The following is a 24,232-nucleotide window of genomic DNA, read 5'->3' on the forward strand; positions in this document are numbered from 1 at the left end:
CATGCGTATATCAGAATTTTTTGCCAGTTATACGGCGCCGATTTCGATCGTAAATGGACCGATCTATTCGGTACCTTATTAAAGTCCGTAAAATAGATAGATAAATGTCTGTAAAGTATTCTAGGACCCAGTAAACAGGAAAAACATCAAAGCGAAAGTACAGGAATTTTGCCAAAGGAACGCGCCATTTTTCAAAGTTTACAATACAGCTAACACGCCAGTTCACATGCGTATTACCAATGCGCTGACCATCGTTATCGTAGCTTCAAGTATGGCGAAGGCTTCCAAAGTAACCAAACTCGAAGAAATCTTGAAGAAGGAGCTAAATACAACAAAATTGCATAGTTTAGGACTTGCCAGTGGTGGTTGCATAAATGAAGGACAGAGTTATGATACTGATTATGGAAAGATTTTTGTAAAAGTGAACGAGAAACCTGAGGTACCATAAATTTAATTTCCGGACCTGCGCTGCTGTCCTGGGGAGGGGAATCTCCTTTTCTTTAACTTTTGTTGGTTTGCAATATTACTTACTGAAATTTTACTTTTGTTTACTTTCAGGCTAGGAAATTGTTCGAGGGTGAATTTGCTAGCCTGAAAACTATTTATGAAACAAATACGGTCCGAGTTCCTAAACCAGTAAAGGTTAGCTTTTATATCCCCTCCAATTAAATCACTGTTAAATGTTTGCACGTGCGTCGTTTTTTTTAAGGGTGCATGTTATTAAATCATTTTAGGTGCTAGATCATCCTTCTGGAGGTGGGGCAGTTTTTCTTCTGGAACATCTTGATATGAAAGGCTTAAGAAAATATCAATCTGAACTGGGAACAAAACTTGGAAGGTACGAGATTTGAGCTTAAAAGCTGATTGGGATTTCAATTTGGTGATTATTTGTTCTTTGGGTGCCTAACATGAGCTGAGTTCAGTCTTGTATTAACTGTGTCCTGTCCTTCGCTGTAGGCTTCATCTAGATAACATTAAAAAACTACAAAAGGTTGAATCAGAGAGGAACAAGATTGGGAAGGAGCAAGACACTGATGCAATTGAGAAGTTTGGCTTTCCCACAACAACTTGCTGTGGTTACCTTGCACAGAACAATGAATGGCATGGTAATTGGGTGGTGAGTGTAGCCATATTACCCCAAATAATGAGCAAATGGTGTTAACATTAAACACATCATATGCAAACATTAGGCTTGAAAACAGGTATTGAAAGTGAGATATTTTTTAAATAGACTAAATTTGAAGAACTGGGTGGCATATCCTCCTGGGGGATGGGGGGAAGGGATACTCAAACACGTCTTATACAGGGGGTCCACCCTGACGTCCAAACCCTTACCCTTTTATAAACCATTTTTGACAGAAAAGGTTACCTCTTTCACATACTAACAGTAGAAACACTGCATTTCTTTTTCAGTTGATCTGTTCAATACTTCACCTTGAGAAATCCCTACCATTTTATCAATACCTCCTGTCTGAAAATTGTTTTCCTTTCAGGTAGAGCCTCCTTGTATAGTCCATTATTGGGAGTACAGATTGTTGGAGTACAGATTGGGAGTACAGATTTGTTGTTTGACAGTCCTTAGCTTTCCAAACATTATTGAGCAAACTGAACCTTATATGGATCTTTCTTTGTTTGTTGTTGTAGACGTTTTACACCAAATGTCGATTACAACATCAAATGGACATGATTGATAAAGAGGTACAAAGGGACAAAATAATGAGCCGTTAAATCTAATAGAGGTGATGTAACAATGTAGCACTTAAATTTATATCTACACCACGAGATTCACATAATTTGTGTCCTGTAAAACAAATAAATGTTCTGATGTTAACTTACATCCTGCAGCTGTAAACTAAGGAATGTTTTGTTAGCCTCACTGTCTGCCTACAACTCACCTAGATTATTGTTATTTGGGACACTAGTACTTCAGATTAACAGACCACTGACTAGGTTTCCGAAGGCCATCCCTGTCAAAATGTAACTACAGTCAACTCTCTTTATCGCGGACACCCTTAGGACTGCGAGTTAGTGTCCTTAATAGTGAGTCCATAATAGCGTTAATTTCCCTGGTGAAAATCTTTTTAAGATCCTTGAGGATCTTTAAAGATCTTTAAAGATCCACATGAGGATCTTTTTGAGGATCTTTAAGGATCTTGATTCATATCCTCAAAGATCTTGCAGGATTCTGTAGCAGGAACCTTAAGGATCCTCACAGGGTCCTGCCAAGATCCTTAAGGTTCTTGTAAGGATCTTTATAAAAATCTGGAAAGATCCTGAAGGATCTTAACGGATCTTTGCAGGGACTTCAAGGTTCTTACAAGATCCTGCAAGATCTTGCAGGATCCTGTAGCAGGAACCTTAAGGATCCTCACAGGGCCCTGCCAAGATCCTTAAGGTTCTTGTAAGGATCTTTATAAAAATCTGCAAAGATCCTGAAGGATCTTAACGGATCTTTGCAGGGACCTGAAGGATCTTTGCAGGGACTTCAAGGTTCTTACAAGACCCTGCAAGATCTTTGAGGATATGAATCAAGATCTTTAAAGATCCTCAAAAAGATTCACAAAAGATCCTTATGTGGATCTTTAAAGATCCACAAGGATCTTAATGGATCTTTGCAGGGACCTGAAGGATCTTTCTGGGAACTGAAGGATCTTAACAGGGCATTAGCAGGATTCTTCATGGTCCTTGTAGTAGGATCCTTAAAGGGACCTGATCGATCCTTACAGGGTCCTGCTAAGATCCTTCAGGTTAAGGTTCTCTTAGGATCATGAAAAAACCTAAAAAGATCCTGAAGGATCTTAAAGGTTCTTTGCAGGGACCTTAAGGATCTTGACAGGGGCTTTGCAGGATTCTTCGCGGTCCTTGTAGGAGCCTTGCTGGGACCTGATGGATCGTTATAGGGTTCTGCTAAGATCCTTCATGTTCTTGACTTTTAATTTTCATGCACAAAATAAGTATCCTATTTAACAAGCAGTAAATTTTATGCCAAATGTATTTTATTTCTCAGATTATTCTCATCTTTTTACAAATAGATCTTTGATGTTTTACAATAAAAATCTCGTGGTTTAAAATCATCAATCCCTTACTATGAAACACAACAGTTAATGCAACATGTAAAAATCTAAAAAAAGGGTAAACATGTCTTACTAAGCTAACTTGTGTTTTTCTTCTTATTTCTTCCTTTTGTGTGAGCCCTTTGTTTTCATGAAAATGAGGCCACTTACATGCACAAAGACATGAAAAAAATTACTACAAATAAAGGATGAGAAATACAGACAGCATTAATTATTATTATTTTTTTTCAAGCTGTAGCACAACATTGTAAGTTATGACTTGAAAGTTGAAAGACATTGTTATACATGTACCTACATGTATTGCAACCGGTGTTGCAAGTTGCAGAAACGTGCTGTACAAAAGTTGAACTACATTGTAATGTCTACTTCAATGTGCAATGTTATCACAACTTGCAACAGGGTGGTAACATCTACAACAACACTTTTACATGGTTGGATGACAAGTTAAAAGAAAATGTTGCATACAGTGCCTAGTACAATGTCAGCTATCAAAATGATACCCTTCAATAAATTTGTAACAGTTATGCATTTATGAAAAAAAAACTCGTCTTTTAGCCACAAGTCTCACTCTCAGGCAAAGGCATAATCAAGACTCATCTGGTTTTGAACTGTTACATTGAAAATTAAAAGAAATCATTCACTCGACTAAATGTGAATTTTGACAAAATTGAAAATATGTCAAGTTTACATGCACATTCTCCTTTAAAATAACACTCTGTGCAGCTCCATTTTAAAGCACAGATAATTGGCATTCTTATTACACACTATAAAACCAAAACCCATGAAAATTTCAGTTATTTTTTCATGGTAAATCCATAGCATTTCCAACACTTTTTGAGGTAATATATTAAACACGAGGAAGAGTGTTTCCTCCGATTTCCAAACACCGAGAAGTAAGTTGGAAAAACAAGGCACAGCCGAGTTTTTTTTAATCAACTTCGAGGTGTTTGGAAATAGGAGGAAACACTCTTTCTCTTCATGAATTATTAATGAGTTTGAGAAGGGATTTTCAAGGTCAAGAGGAAGGACATTTTTATGGCATTTTTTAACCATGAAGTTGCCATGGAAAGAGCATGAAAAATCCATGAAAATAATGTGAAAAACAGCAAGGCCCATGAAATTTCCTGCATCATGTATGATAGACTATGAAAAACTCATGAAAAGTCCCTTTAGGACGGTGCCTACTTTTATTACTGCACATACGTTCTGCGCATCTCGAAATTCCTATGGGTGGTGCCTCTTAATACAGGGGTATTTTTGCGTAGTTTAAAACTGTGTGGAGAAAGCAGAAATTAGCAAGTGCTCTTTGCATCCAAAAAGAAAACTTGGGGTAACCATGCATTTTTCAGAGATAATAAAGCTTCAACTTGGAGTAAAACGCCATACATGGCTTTGTATTTCACTGCTGCCTTAGAATAAGAAAGAGTAATTGTTTCTGAATTATCTCTAAAAAAATGCGTGGTTACCCCCCAATTTTCTTTTTGGATTCCAATAGCCCTTGCTAAGATCTGCTATATATATAACTAAATATCTGGATGGTTAATTACATGTATTACACACAATATAAATTTGTCATTCACAGACCGTATTCCACAGCCAGAGCTACAAACAAGTAACAGCAAAAAACAATTTCACAGTAACTTTCTCAGGGAAGAAACATTCAGAAAATGGCTTTGTCTTGAATTATGTAAAGGTTCAGGGGAAGTGCTAAATAAAAAAGAAAAATGATTGGACATTTCGTAAAAAAAAGATTGATTGTACTCTTGCTATTTTCATGTATATGATATCAAGTAATGACCAATACTCCATTATGCAAGTTACAAAAGTTTATTTGGTAAAAATTATTGTTTCTCAGTAGGAGTAGCAGAAGTCACGATTTGCAACAAAATCAAATCAGTTAAAATAGAGTCCAACGGTCATAAGTGACTTAGCTTATTGAGCAGGATTTGCTGACTTGACTCTGAAGCTGCACGATTGAGTATCAGCCTTGACAACATTATTGAGCTGAAAATATGCAGTACAACAGAAAAAAGTGCATTTTAAGTCAGTTCTTCTGAGTGGGCAGTGCCAAGTATACGCTTTTAGACACATGTTTCAGTGAGCTTCTTATCTGTAACAGTCTTGTCGATTTCTGAGCAAAACAAGGGTATCCAACCTTTAACTCATGGTGCTACAGAAAATATAAGCTTATACACTCTATGAAGTTGATCATGAACTCCAGATCTTCATGTAAAGTCAATCAAACCAAGATCACTAAGTCTTCAGCTTATACCAAGACATGATAACAACCTGGCTACAAATTACTCTGTAAAAACGTTGGCAAAGGCTTTACATGTATAAGAATAATCAATAGGGAATGTTTACCTTAACAATCTCGAATTTGCAGTTAAGCTCAAAAAAGATTCAAGAAGAACATGCATTCGAAATTCCCATAGACAGTGCATAGAAGATCTATAAAATCACACATTTTCATGCAGTCTTTTTCATCAAAATTATTGATTTCAAAGCTTACCTCTTGCTAAAAGAACTTATCCACATTTTTTTGCTTGAACCCAACATTTTGAAGCTTAACAGAGGTAAAAATCCACGGGAAATGTCTCCTGTTTCCTTGAATATTCCGCCTAAATCGAAAATGAAACGGTCTTTTCCGCGAGCCTGCAGTGGCATATCTGCTGACCAAAATGGCTTTGTTCGTGCCCAGTCTACCCAGTCTGAATGAAATCCAAGATGGCTGCCGGTGTTGATGTGACCCCACGTTTTCTTGCTCATTTTAAAAGTTAGCACTGTGCATGAAAGTTGTAGGAATTATGATTGAAAGCATCGTTGTTCTTTTTGGCATCAAATGGAGTCGAGATCCATCGAAGAAGGTCTGAATGTAATATTGTTTTCACAAATGCATTTCAGTGACGTGTACTACATGTAAGTCAAGTTTAATATAAGCTGAAGCTTCCTTTTTTTTCTTAAAGCTTTTCCTGGAAAGCGGGCCAGTTACAAATACTAATATCAGTTGCTCATCTTGGTTTTATGTGTTTATTTGCCCAATTAATACAACAAAAATACAGCTCAATCTTGTGGTATAGAAAATAAGTACCTTGCTCTTTCTTCCAAACCATTTGTTGTTATTGCATACATAAGGTTAAATTAAAGTTTATAAGTTTATTGAAAAGAAGTACCTGCTATATGTAATTGTTAGATTGAGCAAAAAAGTGTATATGCAATAAGTATACATCATGCATTTGTCTTTTTTATATGGCTCAACATATTGACGTTGTATACATCAACAATTAATGATGAATACAAATAGTAACTTCACCTTAGATTAGGAAGATGAAGTTTCCCTTGGTGTAAACAATATATGTACATACAACATGCGATACAGACAATCTAACTGGCCATTGCCTATCCTATTTGTAGAAAAAATATAAATAAAACAGTGTATTACTATTTTATTGAGCAGTAGTGATATAGGATTACAGGCTGTTTTACAGGCTATTTTTCAGTTTGTTATGAGAAAATAGTAATAAAATACAACACATTGTTCTATCTTGCTTTAAAATAGGCTTAAAATAAAAATAAAACACAAATAAAATAGATTCTCTATTTTTTCCCTATCAGATAAAATAGGAATAAAATATAACTCATGCATTGATATGGCTAAGTTATCAGTTGTTACCTGAAAATTCCACAGTATTGGCCCATTGCAGCTCCAAAACAAAATTAAGATTGAATCGACTGATCACAATCTAATGTTGTAAAGTTTCGTCCTGTAGCTTCTTGTGTTGTCAAAGTCGAAGAAAGAGATTTTCAGTCATTGCTTGTCTTCATATTTTGTGAAAATATTTGTAGACCCAGGAAATCTTGTTTTGTTGAGATTTTATGTGGCTGATCACTTTCTTTGCAAGAAAAAAATATTTAGTGCTGTTGCTTTTGAGGTGAGGTTTATAACTGCATTGCCATGTGACTGTGTATGGTTTATGCATGATTGAAAGGTGATTTCATCCACGACTACAAAATTGGTACAAGTAGCCTGTTTGGTTCCAAAGCAACCCCAATTATTTTTAGTGAATTGTTTATTATCCTATATTTTGGTTAATCGCAAGACCATGATTTGCAAAGTTCTCTCTAACAACTTGGTAAGATTCTCATTACAAGTTTGTCTAAAGATCCTTGTAAGAGCAATATAATAATTAAAGCCTTAAGGATCCTGACAAAAATCATTGAAAGGATCCTCAAAAATCTTTCTAAGATCCTCTTTGTCTCCTTGAAAGGATCTTCTTTAAATCCTTCTAAGATTCTCATCAGATCCATGATGACTGTTAAGGATTTTGGGAAAGTTCTTTGAAAGAGATCAAATAGGATTCCTTTAAGATCCTTGAAGTTCCTCATCAAACCTTCAAAGATTCCTAAGGATCCTGACAAAGATCTTTCAAGGATCCCTGATAGGATCCTTTGAAGATCTATTGTAAGATCCTCATCAGATCTTTGAGGATCCTTAAGGATCCTGACAAAAATCTTTTATAGGATCCTGAAAAAGATCTTTGAAAGATCCTTGAACAGTTCTTAACAAGAACCTTGTAAGATCCTCATCAGATCTTTGAGGATCCTGACAAAGATCTTTTATAAGATCCTCCAAAGATCTTTTTAAGAACCTCGTAAGACCCTTGAGGATCCTAAAGGATCCTGACAAAGATCTTTGGAAGATCCTTGAACAGTTCTTACCAAGAACCTTGTAAGATCCTCATCATATCCTTGAGGATCCTTAAGGATCCTGACAAAGATCTTTTATAGGATCCTTCTAAGATCTTTTTAAGAACCTTGTAAGACCCTTGAGGATCGTTAAGGATCCTGACAAAGATCTTTGGAAGATCCTTGAACAGTTCTTACCAAGAACCTTGTAAGATCCTCATCATATCCTTGAGGATCCTTAAGGATCCTGACAAAGATCTTTTATAGGATCCTTCTAAGATCTTTTTAAGAACCTTGTAAGACCCTTGAGGATCCTTAAGGATCCTGATAAAGATCTTTGGAAGATCCTTGAACAGTTCTTTACAAGAACCTTGTAAAATCCTCATCATATCCTTGAGGATCCTTTAAGGATCCTGACAAAGATCTTTGAAAGGATCCTTTAAAGGATCTTTTTCAAGATCCTGTAGGATCCTAATGAAATCTCTGAGGATCCTGCAGGATCTTTTAGAAGATCTTTGAAAGGATCCTCATCAGGATCTTCAAGAGATTTTTATAGGATCCTCAAGAAATCCTCTAGGATCTGTGAGGATCTTTAAAAGATCCTTGTCTTCAAGGATCTTTCGAAGACCTTTGCAGATCTTTGCAGATCTTGGAGGATCTTTCAAGATCTTTGAAGATCCTCCAAAGATTTTCACCAGGGTTATTTCAGTCAAACTTCTGTAATTTATTTTTGCCAGGGATTTAGCTGCTGTCCGTATTATCGGGCGTCCATAAGGCAAGAGTTGACTGTATTTAGTAAATTTGTAATACCGGTTGTTTTTTATTGACACAAAAAAACATGAATACAGTATGGCGATTCAGAGGCAAGGTCCCTTTGGTCAAGACTGACGCTGAAAGTTCCAGAGTTTTTCAAAGATGTGGATGTCAAGCCATCACTTCTTCATGGTGATCTTTGGAGTGGAAATGTGGGTGAAACAGATGATGGTCCAGGTACTGTGTGTGCGCATGAATTACCTCCTCCTTTGTCCTGTGGGGGGGGGGGGGGGAGGGTGAGGAGAAAGGGTCACTTCCAATCCAAATAAAGTAATGTTAGACAAATGTAACAATGGGAATGCTCATAAGAAAATTGAAAAGGAATTCCTGTGAGCTATTTACCAACGTAACAAGACTACTTGTACTCCCACTTGCTCATGTGTTGACGGCATTTAAGCTTCAATTAAGGGTGACATGGAAAGCAAAATGTAGACTAGAGAAAATGTAGTGAATAGAAAAGTAAACAATTTTTTTCCTTCGTGCAAGGCTTCACTCCTCGTCACTGAGAACTTGGACTCTTCCCAGCTTTTCGTTGCTATTTTAATCAAAGAAATCCTAAATTATTTAAAATTCAACCACAAGGAGAGAATAACTTACCCTGTAACTGAGACACCAAGTGTAAAAATTGATATTTAGCAATAAACTAAACACTTCAAGTTGTCTTTTATAACGAAATAATCTTTCAACTTCTTTCGCTAGTTGTATTTGATCCAGCTTCATTCTACGGTCATCATGAATATGATTTGGCAATAGCAGGAATGTTTGGAGGATTTTCCAGAGCTTTCTATGATGCTTATCACAAGGAGATACCAAAAGAGAAAGGCTTCGACAAACGACACCAGCTATATCAACTGTTTCATCATTTGAATCACTGGTGAGTTGGAACCTGAAAATATTTAACAATTTTTCCATGCGTTGGATATGAGATGACAGATAACCAATGGGGTGCATAACACTGAGTTGACTAAAAAGTATAATCATCTCATATCCAACAAGTGTGAGTGGAATAATAATAAAACAATAATTATTGTTTTATTAAAAAAAAAAAAAAAAACAATCACGAATTGTTGCTAGATCTTGCTAATTTCCCTTTGCAAGAACAACCAGAAGACAATTATTTTAATGGTCATTATTTCTCGGGAATGGTATAATGGCTCAGACATGTACCATGGCGGCTTTAAGCCAATCAAATCAATGATCCAGTTTTAAAAAATTTAATAACCTAATATAGTCTTAAAGTATTAAAGTCATAAACCTAGATAGCTTAAGCTAATTCAGGTGTATACGCAGGAACAGGTCTTATAGTCTGCGTAGGTGTGCCATTCCATTTTATGTTCAAAGAGATCAGCAATGAAATTCTCCTTACAAACTGAACAAAGGAAAAAGCTCTTGGGAACAGTTTATTTTAGGCAAGATGCCATGGATAACAGGCACTAGGATGACTGAACCTCAAAACACAGTAAATACATTCAAATTATAATAATTATTATTTCAATGACAAATTCATTTATTTTCAGGAATCACTTTGGTACAGGTTACAGGTCATCATCTTTAAAGATCATGCATGGACTACTTGAAGATAGATAGCTATGACAATACATATAACAAATATCGAAAAAAAAAATGTTTTGAAAATATAACATTTAATAGCTACCTAAATTATTTTTAGTATAGGAACTAGGAGCTAGCTAAAAAAGAGCAATTTCAATTTATTCATAAGTTGAATTTTGATATTCACATTAATTTTAATGTCTTTGACCCCTATCCTCGGTTCTTGTCTGTGAACATATGGGTGGTCAACCTCATTCTAAAGGCCTCTTCTCTTTTCATCCTGTCTCTCTTGAACCAGGGGAAAAGAAATGGAGACACGCTGAGAACAAGGTTGATGGGTGGTTTATTTCAAGATAAGATACAATGAGTGACAATAATGTTGAGACACCGTCATTTCCAAGGGCTTTTCTTTTTTTCATATAGACGTCACTCAAGGTCACACAAAGTATTCCCTTTCCACCCAAGTCAAGGACGGTGCCTACTAATGCCAAAGTAGTTTTGTGCGGTTTATGACTATGCGGGAAAAGCAGATCTTAGCAAGGGCTATTGGAATCCAAAAAGAAAATTGGGGGTAACCACGCATTTTTCGGAGATAATTAAGCAACAATATCTCCAAAAAGCGCCAAAATATAAAGCAATGTATGAGATTTTTTCCTTAATGTCTATTAAGATCCCTTCCTATGGTTTATAGCCTGTGAATATGTGCCTCCTGCAGCTTGGGTTGCAATTCATCAGGATAAAAAAAAAAAGAAGAAAAACTTCTCGACTTTCACCACAAACCAGTTTTCAATGATCATCCTAGACAAATGACAATAATTGACGAAGCAAAAGAAATCATTATCCCTTCATAAACATTTTTGCAACAACAGTACTTTTGTCAACAAAGAAAGTCTTTTGCAAACCTAGTGGTTAGCCAAAAATATAATGCCCTGACTTTTCACTGACTTTGAGGTAGACTTTAGAGTTTCCCATTTCTTGATGCAAAATTCTGTGACTTAATTAGTTCAATGTTTCTCCAACCATGGGAACCCTTTGTTATCATTCCTGACCAATATGCGATCACTATGGGTGTACAAGTGAAAGAGCTCTCTCATTCGAGAGCTCCCATGGCATGATAATACACATGTTCACAGGCTATATGGTCCGGATTTTAGAAATAGTTGTAATAATAAAATGTAGCACCTAATAATTACATGTATTATTTGAATTGTTCTTCTTCCACACATTGTATGCAACATTACTATAGGGACGAAAAAGGTAATATGTGCAAGGCCAAACAACTGGTCTCACTTTGTTAAAAGTATTTATAACAAACAGAACAAAGCCAGCAACAGTCACTAGGTGATTTTATATTTTTGTTACGGTGATTGGTGTAAAAGGACAGGTGAATGACCCTATTCCGAAATAGGAATACACGCAATGATAACAGAAACTCCCTTATAATAGGTTTTTTTGAGAAACTGGAGTACAAAATTACTTAAATTATCATGTACATGTATGAGCAAAAGTTTGCAGAAATGTCTTCCCAAATTTACCTAAGAAGATAAATCTAACAGCTATTTCACTTATTCTTATTCTGGGATACGGTCAATTGAACGCAACGATACTGTGATTTTCAGCAGCAATTGTGATCACCATTACAAGTGATTTGTCTCTTTTCTGTGACAGAAAAAAAAGATATCTTATGATCTCTGTTGACAAATTTCACCGGAGAGAACATTTAGAACTTCTGGTGTGTCAATGTCTAAGTCCTGAAGTAAAAGAAGTATTTTGCCTTTCAGTCCCTTATGATCGCTTGCTTGCCAAGTAGATACTCCAAAGGAACGCCATTATGTTGCCAGCAAGTACTCTGTACTGAAAACAAAGAACAACAAGTTGAGATTATACAATTATCACAGACTACAAGTTTTTTTTTGTGTGTGAGTGTTTTTTTTTAAACTGGTTTTATGTCATTTAAGTCAGCTTTTAAGGAAATGCTTCGAGGCAACACAGACATAAATGTCTATTAATTATTATTTTACCAATCATAAAGAAAAGCTTGGAAACCAGTCGTGATTGACAGCAAAAAACTAAACTGGTCTGGCATCAGAGTTTACCCTTGGAACCATTTTCAAATGTTCCATACCTCAACTTTGTAATGCCAGCAGTTTAACTGCCTGCTTTTACAGTGTTCAATATCACAGCAAACTATTCATTTAGAGTTCCACTGTTCTCTATATACATATTGTCCTATAATTTTAGTGAAACAGATGTCTTGCGACACCCAAGTTGCAAATGAGCTATTCACACTGTCTAATAACTTGCATGTGACCTTATGGACAGCATGGCACTGTCTGCCAAGAGTCCTAAGTAAACAATTCCTTCCCCACCTCCTTTACAGCCCTTTTTGTCTTAAAAGTACCATGGGCCTGTGATCCACCCCAATCACGACCACATTCTTAGAACTGAATTAAAAGAACTGTATGGCACTCTGTCAGTGTCAAGTTACCTCTCTGGGTACATAATTGAGGTTGAAGTATTGAAATACAATCCACACTCGCCAACTCATCTTCAGTGACGTCCAGTAATGCTCTCGTATTTTCTTTATAGCTCCCTGGTGCGATTTGCCCTGCAATAACATAGACATCTGTGTTAGCAAAGCCAATCATTTATATCTTGGCAATATATTAATACCGGAGGGATGATGTCCTAAAGTTTGACCATTCAAATGAAGCTTGGCGTAAAGCCGAAAATTGTACAAGGTAGTGTATAATCCTTCAATTGGTGTGAACATTCATTCACACTACTGAACTCAGTGGTGGTTGTGGATTGAAACCCAGGCCTGACACCAGGTAGGCTCTGATGAAGGGCTAACACTCAAAACATCCGCGCTCAAATCTCTTTACGGTGGCTAATTTACCTTTAGTTATCAACTCTGTTGATAAACCAAACATTTGTTTCTACTCCCCACCGACGCAGCACCACTAACAGTTTCTTTTAATTAGAATTACTAGCCCCCTTAATCCTTTAAGCCCTAATAGTGATCATCATCAAAGTTCTCCTTGGATTATAAAGGCTTATTTAACTCCTAAAGTCATGAGAATTAAGGATATGATCACTCAAGGTGAATTTTCTTGATATTCTAAGAACTTCTCCCCAGTACTTTTATAAGAATTTGTTCTTGACATTAGTGGTTAAAGGGTTTAGGAGAATCTGGGACTGGTATGATCATGCTGGTTTGGGTTGGAACATCTGCCTCAGTTGAGATGATTGCATCATTGGGTTGTGATGTTAAGTCATTGGCCTTCTCTCCTTCCCCTCCGCATGTAAACATGAAGGGAACGTAAAAGACCCCACACGCTCTTTACAAAGAGTAAGGAACAGAATTCGCAGTGTTGTCATCTGACATATACAGCTGTTTCAACAAAGGTTGTCCAAAAAAGCGTAAAAGCGTGCGCGAAAATGTGAAAGGTAGTCTGTGAAATACCAATAAATTTCAATAAAAACTCATATTGCCTGCCATCTCAAGTCTTCGCTGTGCAGTTGAGGCACTATGGATTCTGAACTTTTATTGAAATTTATTGGGTTTTTCCCAGACTACCTTTCGGCATTGTCGGGTATGCTTTTGCGCTGTTTTGGACAACCTTTGTTGAAACAGCTGTATATCTCGGGCATGGGTGCAGTCACAACACCCTGTGGGCTATGCTTCAGAGCGGAGTGAAAGGGGTTCAAAAGAAGAAGATGAATCTGTACCTAGAATGACTTGAAAGTCTTGATGTATCTCCAACACTCACCTCTAAGATTGCCACCACATAGAAGAACACAAACAGAAGCATTGGACTCATAACACCCCTGTCGATCAGGAGTCTCTTGGCTTTAGAATATGACGCTGTTTTAGGAACAAACTTGTCCAGATAATCATAGAAGTAATGGATGAGTGGACCACTGATGCAAAACCTGTCAAGAATAATGGCGGCAAGTTTATAATACTTGTATATCTGACCATCAGGAATCACAACATTTTTTCGAGTAAACAGAGCAAAGAAGGATAAACCCTAGACTTGATTTCCACCATTCTCCCAGATGAACCTACTTTGTCTTCGTCATTCCCCAGGTGCCTATTGCTTGACATCAGCCTCATTCTTAACCCTTTAATTAAGTCATAATAGTGATCAGCATCAAATTTCACCTTGCACTATCAATGCTTATTCAACCTTTTTCAATTCAAATTATTGGTTTGTGAAGTTTACTGCTCTGCCTCACTAGCACTGGTGCTATAGACACTGCCGAGGGTAAATAAAGGTTATTATTGTTATTATTTATTATTATTATTACCCCTGCGGTCATGAGAGTTAAAGATATGATCACCCAAGGTGAATTTTCTTGATATTTTAATAACTTCTACCCAGTACTTTTATAACAAAGGTATGGAGATGAGATAGGAGAATTTGTTCTTTGATATTAGGGGTTAAAGGGTTAATTCCTGAACATTCCAAAGCATAGGACTCAGTCCTCCAATGTGGTGGGCTCAGAGGGAGGGAGGGCGGTACTTTACATTTAAGTAAGAATAGTACAATTATCATGACTTGCTAAGGGGAGATGGACCTGATACTCAGGTTAAAGTGAGCACAGAGTTTTATTAGAGGTCATCAGGATGCAACTGTTTCCTCTTGTAAGGAATGAAGTATCCTCCAACAGATTCATTCGTGGTCATAATGGTTGAAAAGGACACCTGCACAGTAACATTTCAATTCTGCATTTTCCTTATTGTGTAGTTCCAGCAAATATCCATCCCCCACCCCTGAAAGATTTAGCAATTCAAGGGAGAGGGGGGGGGGGGGGAGAGATCACAAAGGCCAAAAAAATTAAAAAATGTATGAGGCAAAATAATAAATTATTGTTATTCCAGTGGGGTAGGGGGTCCTAGAAAATATCCCTTCTATGAGGGGATATGGACATTTTCTGGAACTGCACATTAGGTTATTAAAATTTTAGGCAGAGAAAAGAACTTAGACTGATCTTTCACAAAATATATACAGACTTGGTGAAAGAGAGCTATACAAAATAGGAGGAAGAGCAATAAACAGAGAAAATAGGTACAATTAAACACTCACCCATATGCAGAAAAGGCTAATACAGGTCTGTACTCTATAGGCAGATTCTTTCCACGATTCTGGATCTTTTGAGATACAATGTTTCCAAGCGCCGCAGTAATAGCACTGTTAAAGTAAATCAATTTTGTGACTGTCAGCAATAACTTTTTGTTCATTGCAACAGAGGCCCCAAAAGGCTAAACTCAACTGTACAAATGCAGAGGAAGGCAAATTTTAACATCATTACATTTTGAAGAGCAAAACCGATCGAATTTTAGGCCGTTTTTTGATTTTGCTCGGATTTGTCCGAATTTTTGCATGTGATCTGCAATTTGATCGAAAAAAATTGTCCAGTATTTTTTTTCACCTATTCGTCTTTTGTTTTCAAGAAGTAACATATACAAAAAGCTGCGTTTGTCTTTGTGTACACAAAGAAATCAACGACGCTTTGTTTCCAGGTGCTCGTCCACTTTGGGTCTGTGCACTGTGGTTGTTCTTGTTTCACTTAGTCATTGTCCTGGACAATATTGCCCTGTTTCGAGACATTCATAGTAGGGACAAAAAATTTTGCTCCCCACTATCACAGGGTACATTCCATGTAGGTCCCCACCAAAGATATGTTGAGAGTTTCCATTCTATGCCAAACGACTGCTATGCCAACCACATACCCCAGACTCCCCCCACCCCCCGACACACCGTTTGGTAAATTAAACGTACGGCTGCACGTCACATGCACGGTACCAAAGTATTAGTAATGACTTTTCGATCTTTTCGATTTCTACAGGCCGTCGATTCAAACTTATAACGTATTCTAGGAAAAATCAGTTGAAATACGGACGAATTTCACCGTCACTGCTACTATTAAACACTGAAGAAACTGTAAACGTAAAGACGGCAGTGATATGATGTTGCATGCCAGACTGAACACAGAATTGTGCATTCTCGAACAGTATAACACTTGCCTCGTCACACTCTTTGTTAACACTGGACGCGTCATCAAACAGTAGTTGTATCTCGCTACAACCTCCGCCAACAATCCCTTGACTTCCTTATCGCGATCGTCTGACTTCTCCTTCTCCGCAGATGCCGCCATTTTTGCAAAAATATTCCGTAAATTGTAACCCAGAGAATACCTGGGGACAAGTTTGCGCAATTAGAACCCAGGCTTTTTTAGTGAAAGTGCGAAAAACAAACTTTTGTATGCAACGTGGTTTGAGCTTCGCGTTGATATGATGAAGAAAGACAGCTTTGACCAAGACCCAAACAGTTGTGAGGTCTGTAGAAGCACTGTCCACAAGTACAAATGTCCATCCTGCAATACAAAGTAGTAAGTAGACGCGATGTTTTCGTTTTAAGTTTCATAATTTTTACCAATTTTTGTATAAGATCTGTTGAGTGCATGATTAATAGCCATTTATTTGTCACCTACTGTATTTAAATTTCATTAAATCCATCCTTTTCTCTGTTAATAGCTGCTCTCTTTCCTGTTTCAAGACGCATAAAGGTATGGATGGAGTTGAGCGGGTTTTATTTACGAATTCTAGCAAGAACGACTTTTTTGGAGTAGTTTGAACACCTGTTTAATGGTAGTAATCAGCTACATCTTGGAGTTTGATAAGTTTGATGATGAGATAAAGAAGACACCATTGTCATTGTCACCATCAACATCAACATTATAATATTGTTATGATGGTGAATAATGATGATCGAGGATAACACTGAATCAGTACCCTTAACTTCTATGGTTTATCCCATAGTTCTAGGAAGCCTATAGTTAATAAGCCCCCGGCTTCTATATAGGCTTCCTAGCCTTTAACCCTTTTAATATTGTAAATAGTTAAGTATGAACATTGTAATAGTAAGAATATTGTGTGTCGTCTATAATGTATTTATGTTGTATTTTTTTGGTTAATGGCAAAATAAACGAATCGAATCGAATGGTGACATGTGCACAGTCAGCGCAAGCATCTAGTGTAAACAAACCAACATCAAATACTTTCAATACAAACATTTATACTTTTGCAAGCATGTTACATGTTTGAGCTGCCTATGGATGATGATGACGACAATGACGATGACGATGATGGTGACGATGTGCACAGATCACATTAAATTGTATTTAGGTGTATTCCTGGGCATTTGGGGATTCTACTAATGACAATACTGTAAGGCTAATAGACAACTTGCAAGAGGTACTCGGACCCCATGAGATGTAATGTTAATGATTAAGTACGTGACTGTGAGAGCTTTTTATTCTTGTTGTAATGTTCATAATATTTCTTATAATTTATTTTAAATTTGTTAGAAGATGACACATGTGAAAGGGAAACTAACAGAAGAAAAGAAGAAAAAGAAGAAATTGAGAGGATTTCAAGCACTGCATCAAATTTAAAGAAAGGTTAAAAACTTGTTCTATTTCTTAAATAAATTATAACGGCCTATGTTACAGCAATAATAAATGACTTATGTGGTCTTTAACTGCATGAAAATCAATCATGATTTCTTTCTTAGGCCAGATGAGTATTTTACATCAAGTTGCACTTTTTTTTTGGGGGGGGGGGGGGGAGGGGGGGAGCTTGTTGCTGTAATGGTTATGACAGAATAGTTTAAACAAAAATAATTGTTGCAATGAGATGACATTACATTAATTATTCTCCAGAAACAGAAGAAGGTGAAATCACAGACAGTGGCTCAGATGAAGAATCAGATGATGACAGAGTTAGTGGACATTTGCTTGAAAAACTAGGTAAATTGTTTGAGTCATCAAAACAATTATTTATCTTTAATTTTAATTTTTTATAGCACAAGTAACTTTGCTCCACACATTGTCTCATTCTTCCTAAATCTTACTCATGTTTTAGGTCATTCACAAGAACTGCGGAACATGCTTCATAACGAACACTTGCGAGAAATGATGAAAGAAATTGATTCTTCAGAAGACCCTGGGAAACTTCTTGTACAAGCGATGCAAATTCCGATATTTACAGAGTTTGTTGATGAATGTTTAAGAATTGTTCAACCACAAGATGAAAATGAAATGGAGCTCTGAGTTCTGCAGCTGGAAGAGAAAAGAGCATTGTTGGAGGTGGATAAAAAGATGACCACAAGCAGCTCAGTCCATGTGTGATATAATGAGAAAATATCACTAGAAACCAGATCAAGATAACAAATGCTACTGAAATGATTCTTAGTCCCTGAGATTTGTATGAGACGCAGGCTTTTAGCCAGAAATTGAAATTTGGACGTCCAAGGGGGATGTCCGTTGTAATTTTTTTAAAGGTAAGGTGAATTTTGAATGCATTTTCCTCAAAAGTGGGCGTCTTCAGGACACCTAGACGTCCTTCTGGCTAAAACATTGATCAGACGCTGCAGCGATGAAAAATGTTTACTCAAGGCTTACTGACACAGTGCAGAGACTACATTATAGGTATAATAATAATTTAATAATTTATTCGCTTTTATTGCGCATTTTCCATGGCAAGATGATCAAATGCGCATTACAATAATTACAAAAGCACAATATGTATGTTAACAATAGGAGTATTCGATTATAATAAGTTATGATTAAAAGTAAAAATATATAATAAAATGTAAAATGTAAAAATAAAAAAAATAAAAAAATAAAAAAAAAATGTATATAAAACTACTCAAAAAAAGAAAAATCAAAAAAATCAATCAGGAGCGAATGCCATAGTAAAAAGGTGTGTCTTAAGTAGCGCCTTAAATTGGGTGATGTTGCTGCAATCTCGTAAATGTTCTGGTAAATCGTTCCACAGGCTAGGTGCGGCCATTGCAAAAGAACGATCCCCTAATGTATAGGTATGACTGTGAGCTGGCCAACCTGCAAAGCCAATAAATAACATTCCTCGTTTAACATGCTAATCGAGGCCTTGGGTGATACTTGGCTTATATGGACAAGTTCACAGTTCATATCCCACATGATATCAAGTGCAACATTGCCTTTAGATGTAACATTTATTGTTGAATCTAAGGGTATCATTTTCCTTGGTATTCATTTATTTCTAATTGTTGGTCATAATAACAAACTACAAAAATATACTATTATGTTTGAATGGAATAAATGAAAATAAAACACCTGTTTTCTAATAATTACAAAAGTGATTCAATGTAATAATTATTTACAAGATATGTAATGAATAAAGCGTGAGCGTATTATTTTCACATATGAGGGGTTTTCTATTTGAATGTGTTTAATATCTAAATTCTGCACTTAAAAGAATGCATGTGCTTTAAAATATTTGAAGTGCTTTAAAATTCAACAATTTCCATGATAAGTGGGTCTTCTGCAAAGAGTGTGTGCATGGTAGCTGGCTTTCAACAGTGAAAGGTGAAAAGCAGATGACGATACATTCAAACAGTTATATTATTCTTCAGGGCAAATTGGTTAAGATGTTAGTTTCATGGCACACTTTTATTACCTGAGTCTGTATGTACAAGAGTGCAAACAAGTTTGTAGACAAAATGCATGCCTCTAAGAAAGCCCTTGGGTCAAAATGTCATTCAAGGTTTATATGTTTTACTGAACAGCACATTTTCAATTCAGTATATTAGATAGCATTTTGGTGAAATTAGAAGCCCTTAAAACATTTAAAAGTTTATGTGGTATATTCTATCAAGGCTGCTAGCTGCTGCTGGCATTACTGATTCATGGGGTGGTCTATGAAATATTGCCTGATATTATTCAATAAATGAATATGGGCCACTGTTCCTTTGTCTCTTGAAAATCTTGCTAAAACAAGAGGTGCAGTGTGTGTAGAATGATCTTCTAACAATGTTCCATCCTCAGAATCTGACAAGAGCCATCTTTGTTTGACCTGAAACATTCCACCCATCAGGTTTGCTGTATTTTGGATCACAGCATTTTCCTGTGTTGCCTTAGTAGTTACTTGATAAGTAATGCTGCTTTCATAGAATCCAAAGAAAACAATCGTATCTTGAATGTCAAACTTAACAGTTTTACAACCATCATCATCTTGCCATTTAATAACATTTTCAACCGCAGTGCTGAAATGAAGAGATAGCGAGAATTAATTCTTTAATTTTTGACCCTGGAAAGAGAACCAAAATACTTAATTGCCTCTCCATGAAATACCAGTAGTAAAAAGGAGCCTAATATAAGTGGCCCACACAGCCAGTACTGTAGCCAGTTTCCCTAGCATGAAGCAACTAGGAGTATTGCTACACCCCCCTGGCTGGGATGTCATGGTTCATGGTTCAGTCCATATCACATGCAGTATGTCACCACTACCCACTTATACACCTAATAAAAGTAGCCTTAAAGTGCACCTATCCCAAAAATTTTTTTTCGCTTAAATAAATCTTTGCACCTGTTCGAAACACATTGAGCCTTTTTGCGCCTTTTTTCAACCAAATCTTGACTTTTTATAGGCTGTAAAAGTTACGAAATCTAGCCATCATCTGTCCCATGACCGAGCTAGTAAGGGGCATGGGTCTATTCCTGAATTTACGTCACAAACTGCTTTGCATGCATTTTCACAAAGACTTAATACAATGCAAATCAGTTTTTGACGTAGATTCAGGAATAGACCCATGCCCCTTACTAGCTCGGTCATGGGACAGATGATGGCTAGATTTCGTAACTTTTACAGCCTATAAAAAGTCAAGATTTGGTTATAAAAAGGCGCTAAATAGCGCAATATGTTTTGAACAGGTGTAAAGATTTATTTAAGAGAAAAAAACATTTTGGGGTTAGGTGCACTTTAAAGTTTGATTATGAATATAAAGCACAGATTGGTTGAGTATGCTCAACTATCCCAGTAACTGACTGGTTTAAGAATTCAATCGCTATTCACCGACCCAATGGAAGTGACCAGAAATTCTGAGGGGGGAGGGGAAGCAGACCTCAAGACTGAAAATTTTCTCTAGAGGGGTAAGGTTCAAACCAAAAAAATCATTGTCATGTTTATTTCCTAAAACAACACAATCTTTCTCAAGAGGGATTTGATGTTCATAGTTATTTTGTGGAACATCCTTAACCAATTAATTACAAGTGCACACCAAAATTTGCCACATTCAGGGGTGTAGCTACCTGTACGCACATACGCATGTGCGTACCTGAATATGTCGAAAATAAAATAAAATCAGGTAAGATAAAATAAAATGAATAAAACGAGAAGTGACTAGGTGGCATCATAAGTGGCTGTTGGTTGAACATGGCACTCCCCAGACCTTGGTGGAGATGCTGGACTTTTCTATCCCACAATTTTACCCTAGAATTGCTGTAGCAGACAAGTCGCTTCTCACGTACTCTGTGTCTACATGTGCTGCAGAGCGGAGCTTTTGTAGCATGAAGAGGCTTAAGACGCCACTTCGGAGTGCCATGTCAGATGTGAGGTTGTCCTCGCTATCCGTAATACATATTCACAAACACAAGGAAATAGACTTAAATTAAGTCATTTCTGTCTTTGCTGGAAGGAAGGACGGACGGTTAGCTTTGTGTTTGTAATGGTAAACTGTTATATCCCTTTTGCCTTTATGGAAGCTAAAGTACCGGTATCTATAGTTATATTAATTTACAGTGCCTCAGTTTTTTTGCTCTCAGCTTGGCGATGTAGATCTATAGACATGTACACTTTGATTGTTTATTTGTAGATTTATACTGAGTAAGCGTGTTCTTAAGTTGCTCAAAAAAAAAGATGTGGCCCACAGTGGTAAAAAGTGCTCATTTGTGAATAAAACCCTGAGATACCGCTAGCTTGCTGGCTTAATGAAGGGATCGAAGCACTTCAATGAACCCAAGGAAGCAGCAAAGAATTTAACAGCACAATTGCCATTCTATATCACACTTACACTTACAGCCTAACCTCACCATCCTGACGATAAAGAAAATTTATTCATGGCATCATGGCACATGACAAGAAAAATTAAGGGGGGTGGAGAAGTGCAGTGGGATTTGGAAAATTGTGCGTACCTCTGGAAAAATCCTGGCTATGTCCTTGACATTAAACTTATTCACCCGGGAAGTTGTCAGGACTTTAGTGAAGTGGGCCCCAGGTAAATTTTTTTGTTATCCAGGGCCCAGTTATATTTACTTATCCACAAGGATTCATCCAAAAGATTTTTATCGCTAAATTTTACCTTAGACTTTTCTTTACCATTAGCTTAAAATGAGTCTTTAAAGTCATTTTTAATGAGCGAGACGAAAACCTTGGTTAACTTTTAATCGTGGATTAGCTTTAATCAGCTTTCAAACAACCCGGCCCAGAGCTTCCACCTTACATGCTTAGGGGGTGGAGAGGGGGGGGGGGAAGAGGAGAATTGGGGTTGCAGCTTGACGTTACAGTAATATTTTGAGGGAAGCGGGGAGGGGGGGGGGGGGGGTGCAGAAACAGGGAGCAACTATTTTTCCTGTCTTACCCGACCTTGTTCCCCATTTCAAAATTACATGTTCTCAAATTGGGTCAGCTTTGGCAGACCGTCACCAAAAATTCTCAAGGGGTGCACCCCTCTCCCGCCCAGACTTTACTTTAGGTGTGGGAGGTGAAGCATTACCGATAGGCTTTATTACCATGACAGTCGTTGTTCAGGAAATGTGCCTGTGCCACTTAACCAGACCTCAGTGAATGTTGAAAATTGGGCTCTTTCTTGATATATCAACAACCATTGTTTAGCATAAATTTCTATGAACATTCCATAAAACTACTGAACACAAAAGAAAAAAATTAACGTAACAATAGATTAAAAGATCTAACAGACTGCAGCTCTCCATGTGCTGACAAGATTTATTAATTAAACATTATTAAACATTATAAACATAATAAAAAATATTAATTTTAAAACTTATTTTGCAATTACGCAATCCAGCTAATTTGATGATCCAAATTGCGCACGAAGGTTTCCAGATTAAAGTTGATCGAAACTTATGCAGTAAAGAGTGTTAAGATATCTCTTGCTATACTTTCCTTCCCGTTAAAAGCAACTCAAAGGTGGAAATTGAATGTAGCTAAAGGTATCATGGTGATACTCGATGCATGTAGATAATCTACATACATCGAGCAATTTGCTTACCAAAGCGGATGAACTTTCAAATAAAATTCGGGATTATCCAGCAGCAGTTTAAACAATTCTGAACGCTTGGTGGGTATATCCATATTCAGTGAGAACTCCACTGTAACAAAAGTGAGCTCCCGGTAAGCTAGATAAGAAAGAACTGCCACTATACAAGACCCGAAAATTATCCTCACGGCCATAATTGCCTCTGAATAACCCGGTTGCCAAGAGACACTGTAACGCTCGAAATGTCGCAATGGAATGTCTGGAATGTCTGTACAGTCAAACATTCGTTTCCACTCCAAGGTCAAACAATCTCAAATTGCCATTGAAGTTGATAAAACTAACCCTCTCTATCGGTGTCTTTTTGGGTCCAGCCTTCAGTTTGAAGCAGACTGTGAAGCAAACTTTACTTTGGGCAAGTTACGCACATAGTCCACAAAGAGATTGCATGGGTCGATTGCATGATGATTGTATGTGTCGTCACGCAAAGGGTCCTGTGCCTCCCAGTCAGGGTCAGTAGTGAAAGCAAGAACTTGCTAAGCGTTGGGGAGGGGTAGGGTTTGAATAAGGCTGCATGATGGGTAGTTTTTGTAGGGATCTATATCACTGATACCATTGTTGAGAAACTCGGCCGTGACATCAAGAAAAGCGATAGATGTGGATGATTGGGATGGAGTGAATTTGATAGTAGAACGGCTTCACGGCTTGGAGTAGCAAAAAGTAAGATTTACTTGTCTTCATCTCTTCAGGCCGGAGTACCTGATGGGGCCGCTCGACTAAAAACCCGCTCTGCAGGCTGGAATAAAGCTGGCTCGGAACTAAATACATTAGACTCTCACTCGAAAAGGCCGTAAAATGCACATGGGCCTCCTTGCAGGCATTTTTGTCCAGTAAAACTAACCTCTTCCGGAAATTTGGAATATATATCCTCTCAATTTTTTGATAACATTCAAGGAAAAGATTTCCAATTTTCCGAGTTTTTATTGTTTCATTTTTTTTTTC

The 24,232-nt window shown here is 37.0% G+C and overlaps 4 protein-coding genes across 7 annotated transcripts; 2 read left to right on the forward strand and 2 right to left on the reverse strand.

The window, feature by feature from the left end:
• Window positions 1-226: 226 nt before the first annotated feature.
• On the forward strand, window positions 227-10,961 carry LOC146470632 (ketosamine-3-kinase-like). Its single transcript, XM_085121813.1, has 8 exons — window positions 227-439; window positions 559-642; window positions 735-838; window positions 958-1,117; window positions 1,645-1,698; window positions 8,609-8,750; window positions 9,273-9,447; window positions 10,091-10,961. Exons 1-8 carry the CDS (start codon window positions 227-229, stop codon window positions 10,158-10,160), a joined length of 1,002 nt encoding a protein of 333 aa, XP_084977939.1. The 3' UTR covers window positions 10,161-10,961.
• LOC146470633 (peroxisomal membrane protein 2-like) lies at window positions 10,057-16,343 on the reverse strand. Its single transcript, XM_085121816.1, has 5 exons — window positions 16,159-16,343; window positions 15,218-15,322; window positions 13,898-14,060; window positions 12,613-12,732; window positions 10,057-11,978 (listed from the first exon to the last, which is right to left on the reverse strand). Exons 1-5 carry the CDS (start codon window positions 16,287-16,289, stop codon window positions 11,910-11,912), a joined length of 588 nt encoding a protein of 195 aa, XP_084977942.1. The 5' UTR covers window positions 16,290-16,343; the 3' UTR covers window positions 10,057-11,909.
• On the forward strand, window positions 16,299-19,223 carry LOC146470634 (zinc finger HIT domain-containing protein 3-like). 4 transcript variants are annotated; one of them, XM_085121822.1, is made up of 5 exons: window positions 16,299-16,523; window positions 16,669-16,700; window positions 17,505-17,594; window positions 17,862-17,942; window positions 18,058-19,223. In XM_085121822.1, exons 1-5 carry the CDS (start codon window positions 16,426-16,428, stop codon window positions 18,243-18,245), a joined length of 489 nt encoding a protein of 162 aa, XP_084977948.1. In that variant the 5' UTR covers window positions 16,299-16,425; the 3' UTR covers window positions 18,246-19,223. The 4 variants fall into 4 exon arrangements, with proteins under 4 accessions (XP_084977948.1, XP_084977946.1, XP_084977945.1 ...); XM_085121820.1 differs by having other exon boundaries at window positions 16,302-16,523; window positions 17,502-17,594; XM_085121819.1 differs by having other exon boundaries at window positions 16,304-16,523; window positions 17,856-17,942.
• Window positions 18,626-23,652, reverse strand: LOC146470635 (uncharacterized). The gene is made up of 2 exons (XM_085121815.1): window positions 23,246-23,652; window positions 18,626-20,221 (listed from the first exon to the last, which is right to left on the reverse strand). The coding sequence occupies exons 1-2, from the start codon at window positions 23,515-23,517 to the stop codon at window positions 19,855-19,857; spliced, it is 639 nt and encodes a 212-aa protein (XP_084977941.1). The 5' UTR covers window positions 23,518-23,652; the 3' UTR covers window positions 18,626-19,854.
• Window positions 23,653-24,232: the final 580 nt, after the last annotated feature.

The sequence above is a fragment of the Pavona decussata genome, unplaced genomic scaffold, assembly GCF_977016875.1.
Source record: "Pavona decussata unplaced genomic scaffold, jaPavDecu1.1 SCAFFOLD_113, whole genome shotgun sequence".
In the NCBI taxonomy this organism is placed as follows: domain Eukaryota; kingdom Metazoa; phylum Cnidaria; class Anthozoa; order Scleractinia; family Agariciidae; genus Pavona; species Pavona decussata.

What these genes read in the sequence shown, in the direction of transcription:
- LOC146470635 (XM_085121815.1), bottom strand. Translation starts at nt 23,517, where the DNA reads ATGTTTGACTGTACAGACATTCCAGACATTCCATTGCGACATTTCGAG. An exon ending in TTGAAAGTTCATCCGCTTTG is followed by an intron (nt 20,222 to 23,245) that starts GTAAGCAAATTG and finishes TCTTCATTTCAG; the next exon opens with CACTGCGGTTGAAAATGTTA.
- LOC146470632 (XM_085121813.1), top strand. Translation starts at nt 227, where the DNA reads ATGCGTATTACCAATGCGCTGACCATCGTTATCGTAGCTTCAAGTATG. An exon ending in AAGTGAACGAGAAACCTGAG is followed by an intron (nt 440 to 558) that starts GTACCATAAATT and finishes GTTTACTTTCAG; the next exon opens with GCTAGGAAATTGTTCGAGGG. An exon ending in AATGGCATGGTAATTGGGTG is followed by an intron (nt 1,118 to 1,644) that starts GTGAGTGTAGCC and finishes TTGTTGTTGTAG; the next exon opens with ACGTTTTACACCAAATGTCG.
- LOC146470634 (XM_085121818.1), top strand. Translation starts at nt 16,426, where the DNA reads ATGATGAAGAAAGACAGCTTTGACCAAGACCCAAACAGTTGTGAGGTC. An exon ending in CTGTTTCAAGACGCATAAAG is followed by an intron (nt 16,701 to 17,501) that starts GTATGGATGGAG and finishes TAAATTTGTTAG; the next exon opens with AAGATGACACATGTGAAAGG. An exon ending in ACATTTGCTTGAAAAACTAG is followed by an intron (nt 17,943 to 18,057) that starts GTAAATTGTTTG and finishes CTCATGTTTTAG; the next exon opens with GTCATTCACAAGAACTGCGG.
- LOC146470633 (XM_085121816.1), bottom strand. Translation starts at nt 16,289, where the DNA reads ATGGCGGCATCTGCGGAGAAGGAGAAGTCAGACGATCGCGATAAGGAA. An exon ending in TTAACAAAGAGTGTGACGAG is followed by an intron (nt 15,323 to 16,158) that starts GCAAGTGTTATA and finishes TTACTTTAACAG; the next exon opens with TGCTATTACTGCGGCGCTTG. An exon ending in TTAGCCTTTTCTGCATATGG is followed by an intron (nt 14,061 to 15,217) that starts GTGAGTGTTTAA and finishes TATTCTTGACAG; the next exon opens with GTTTTGCATCAGTGGTCCAC.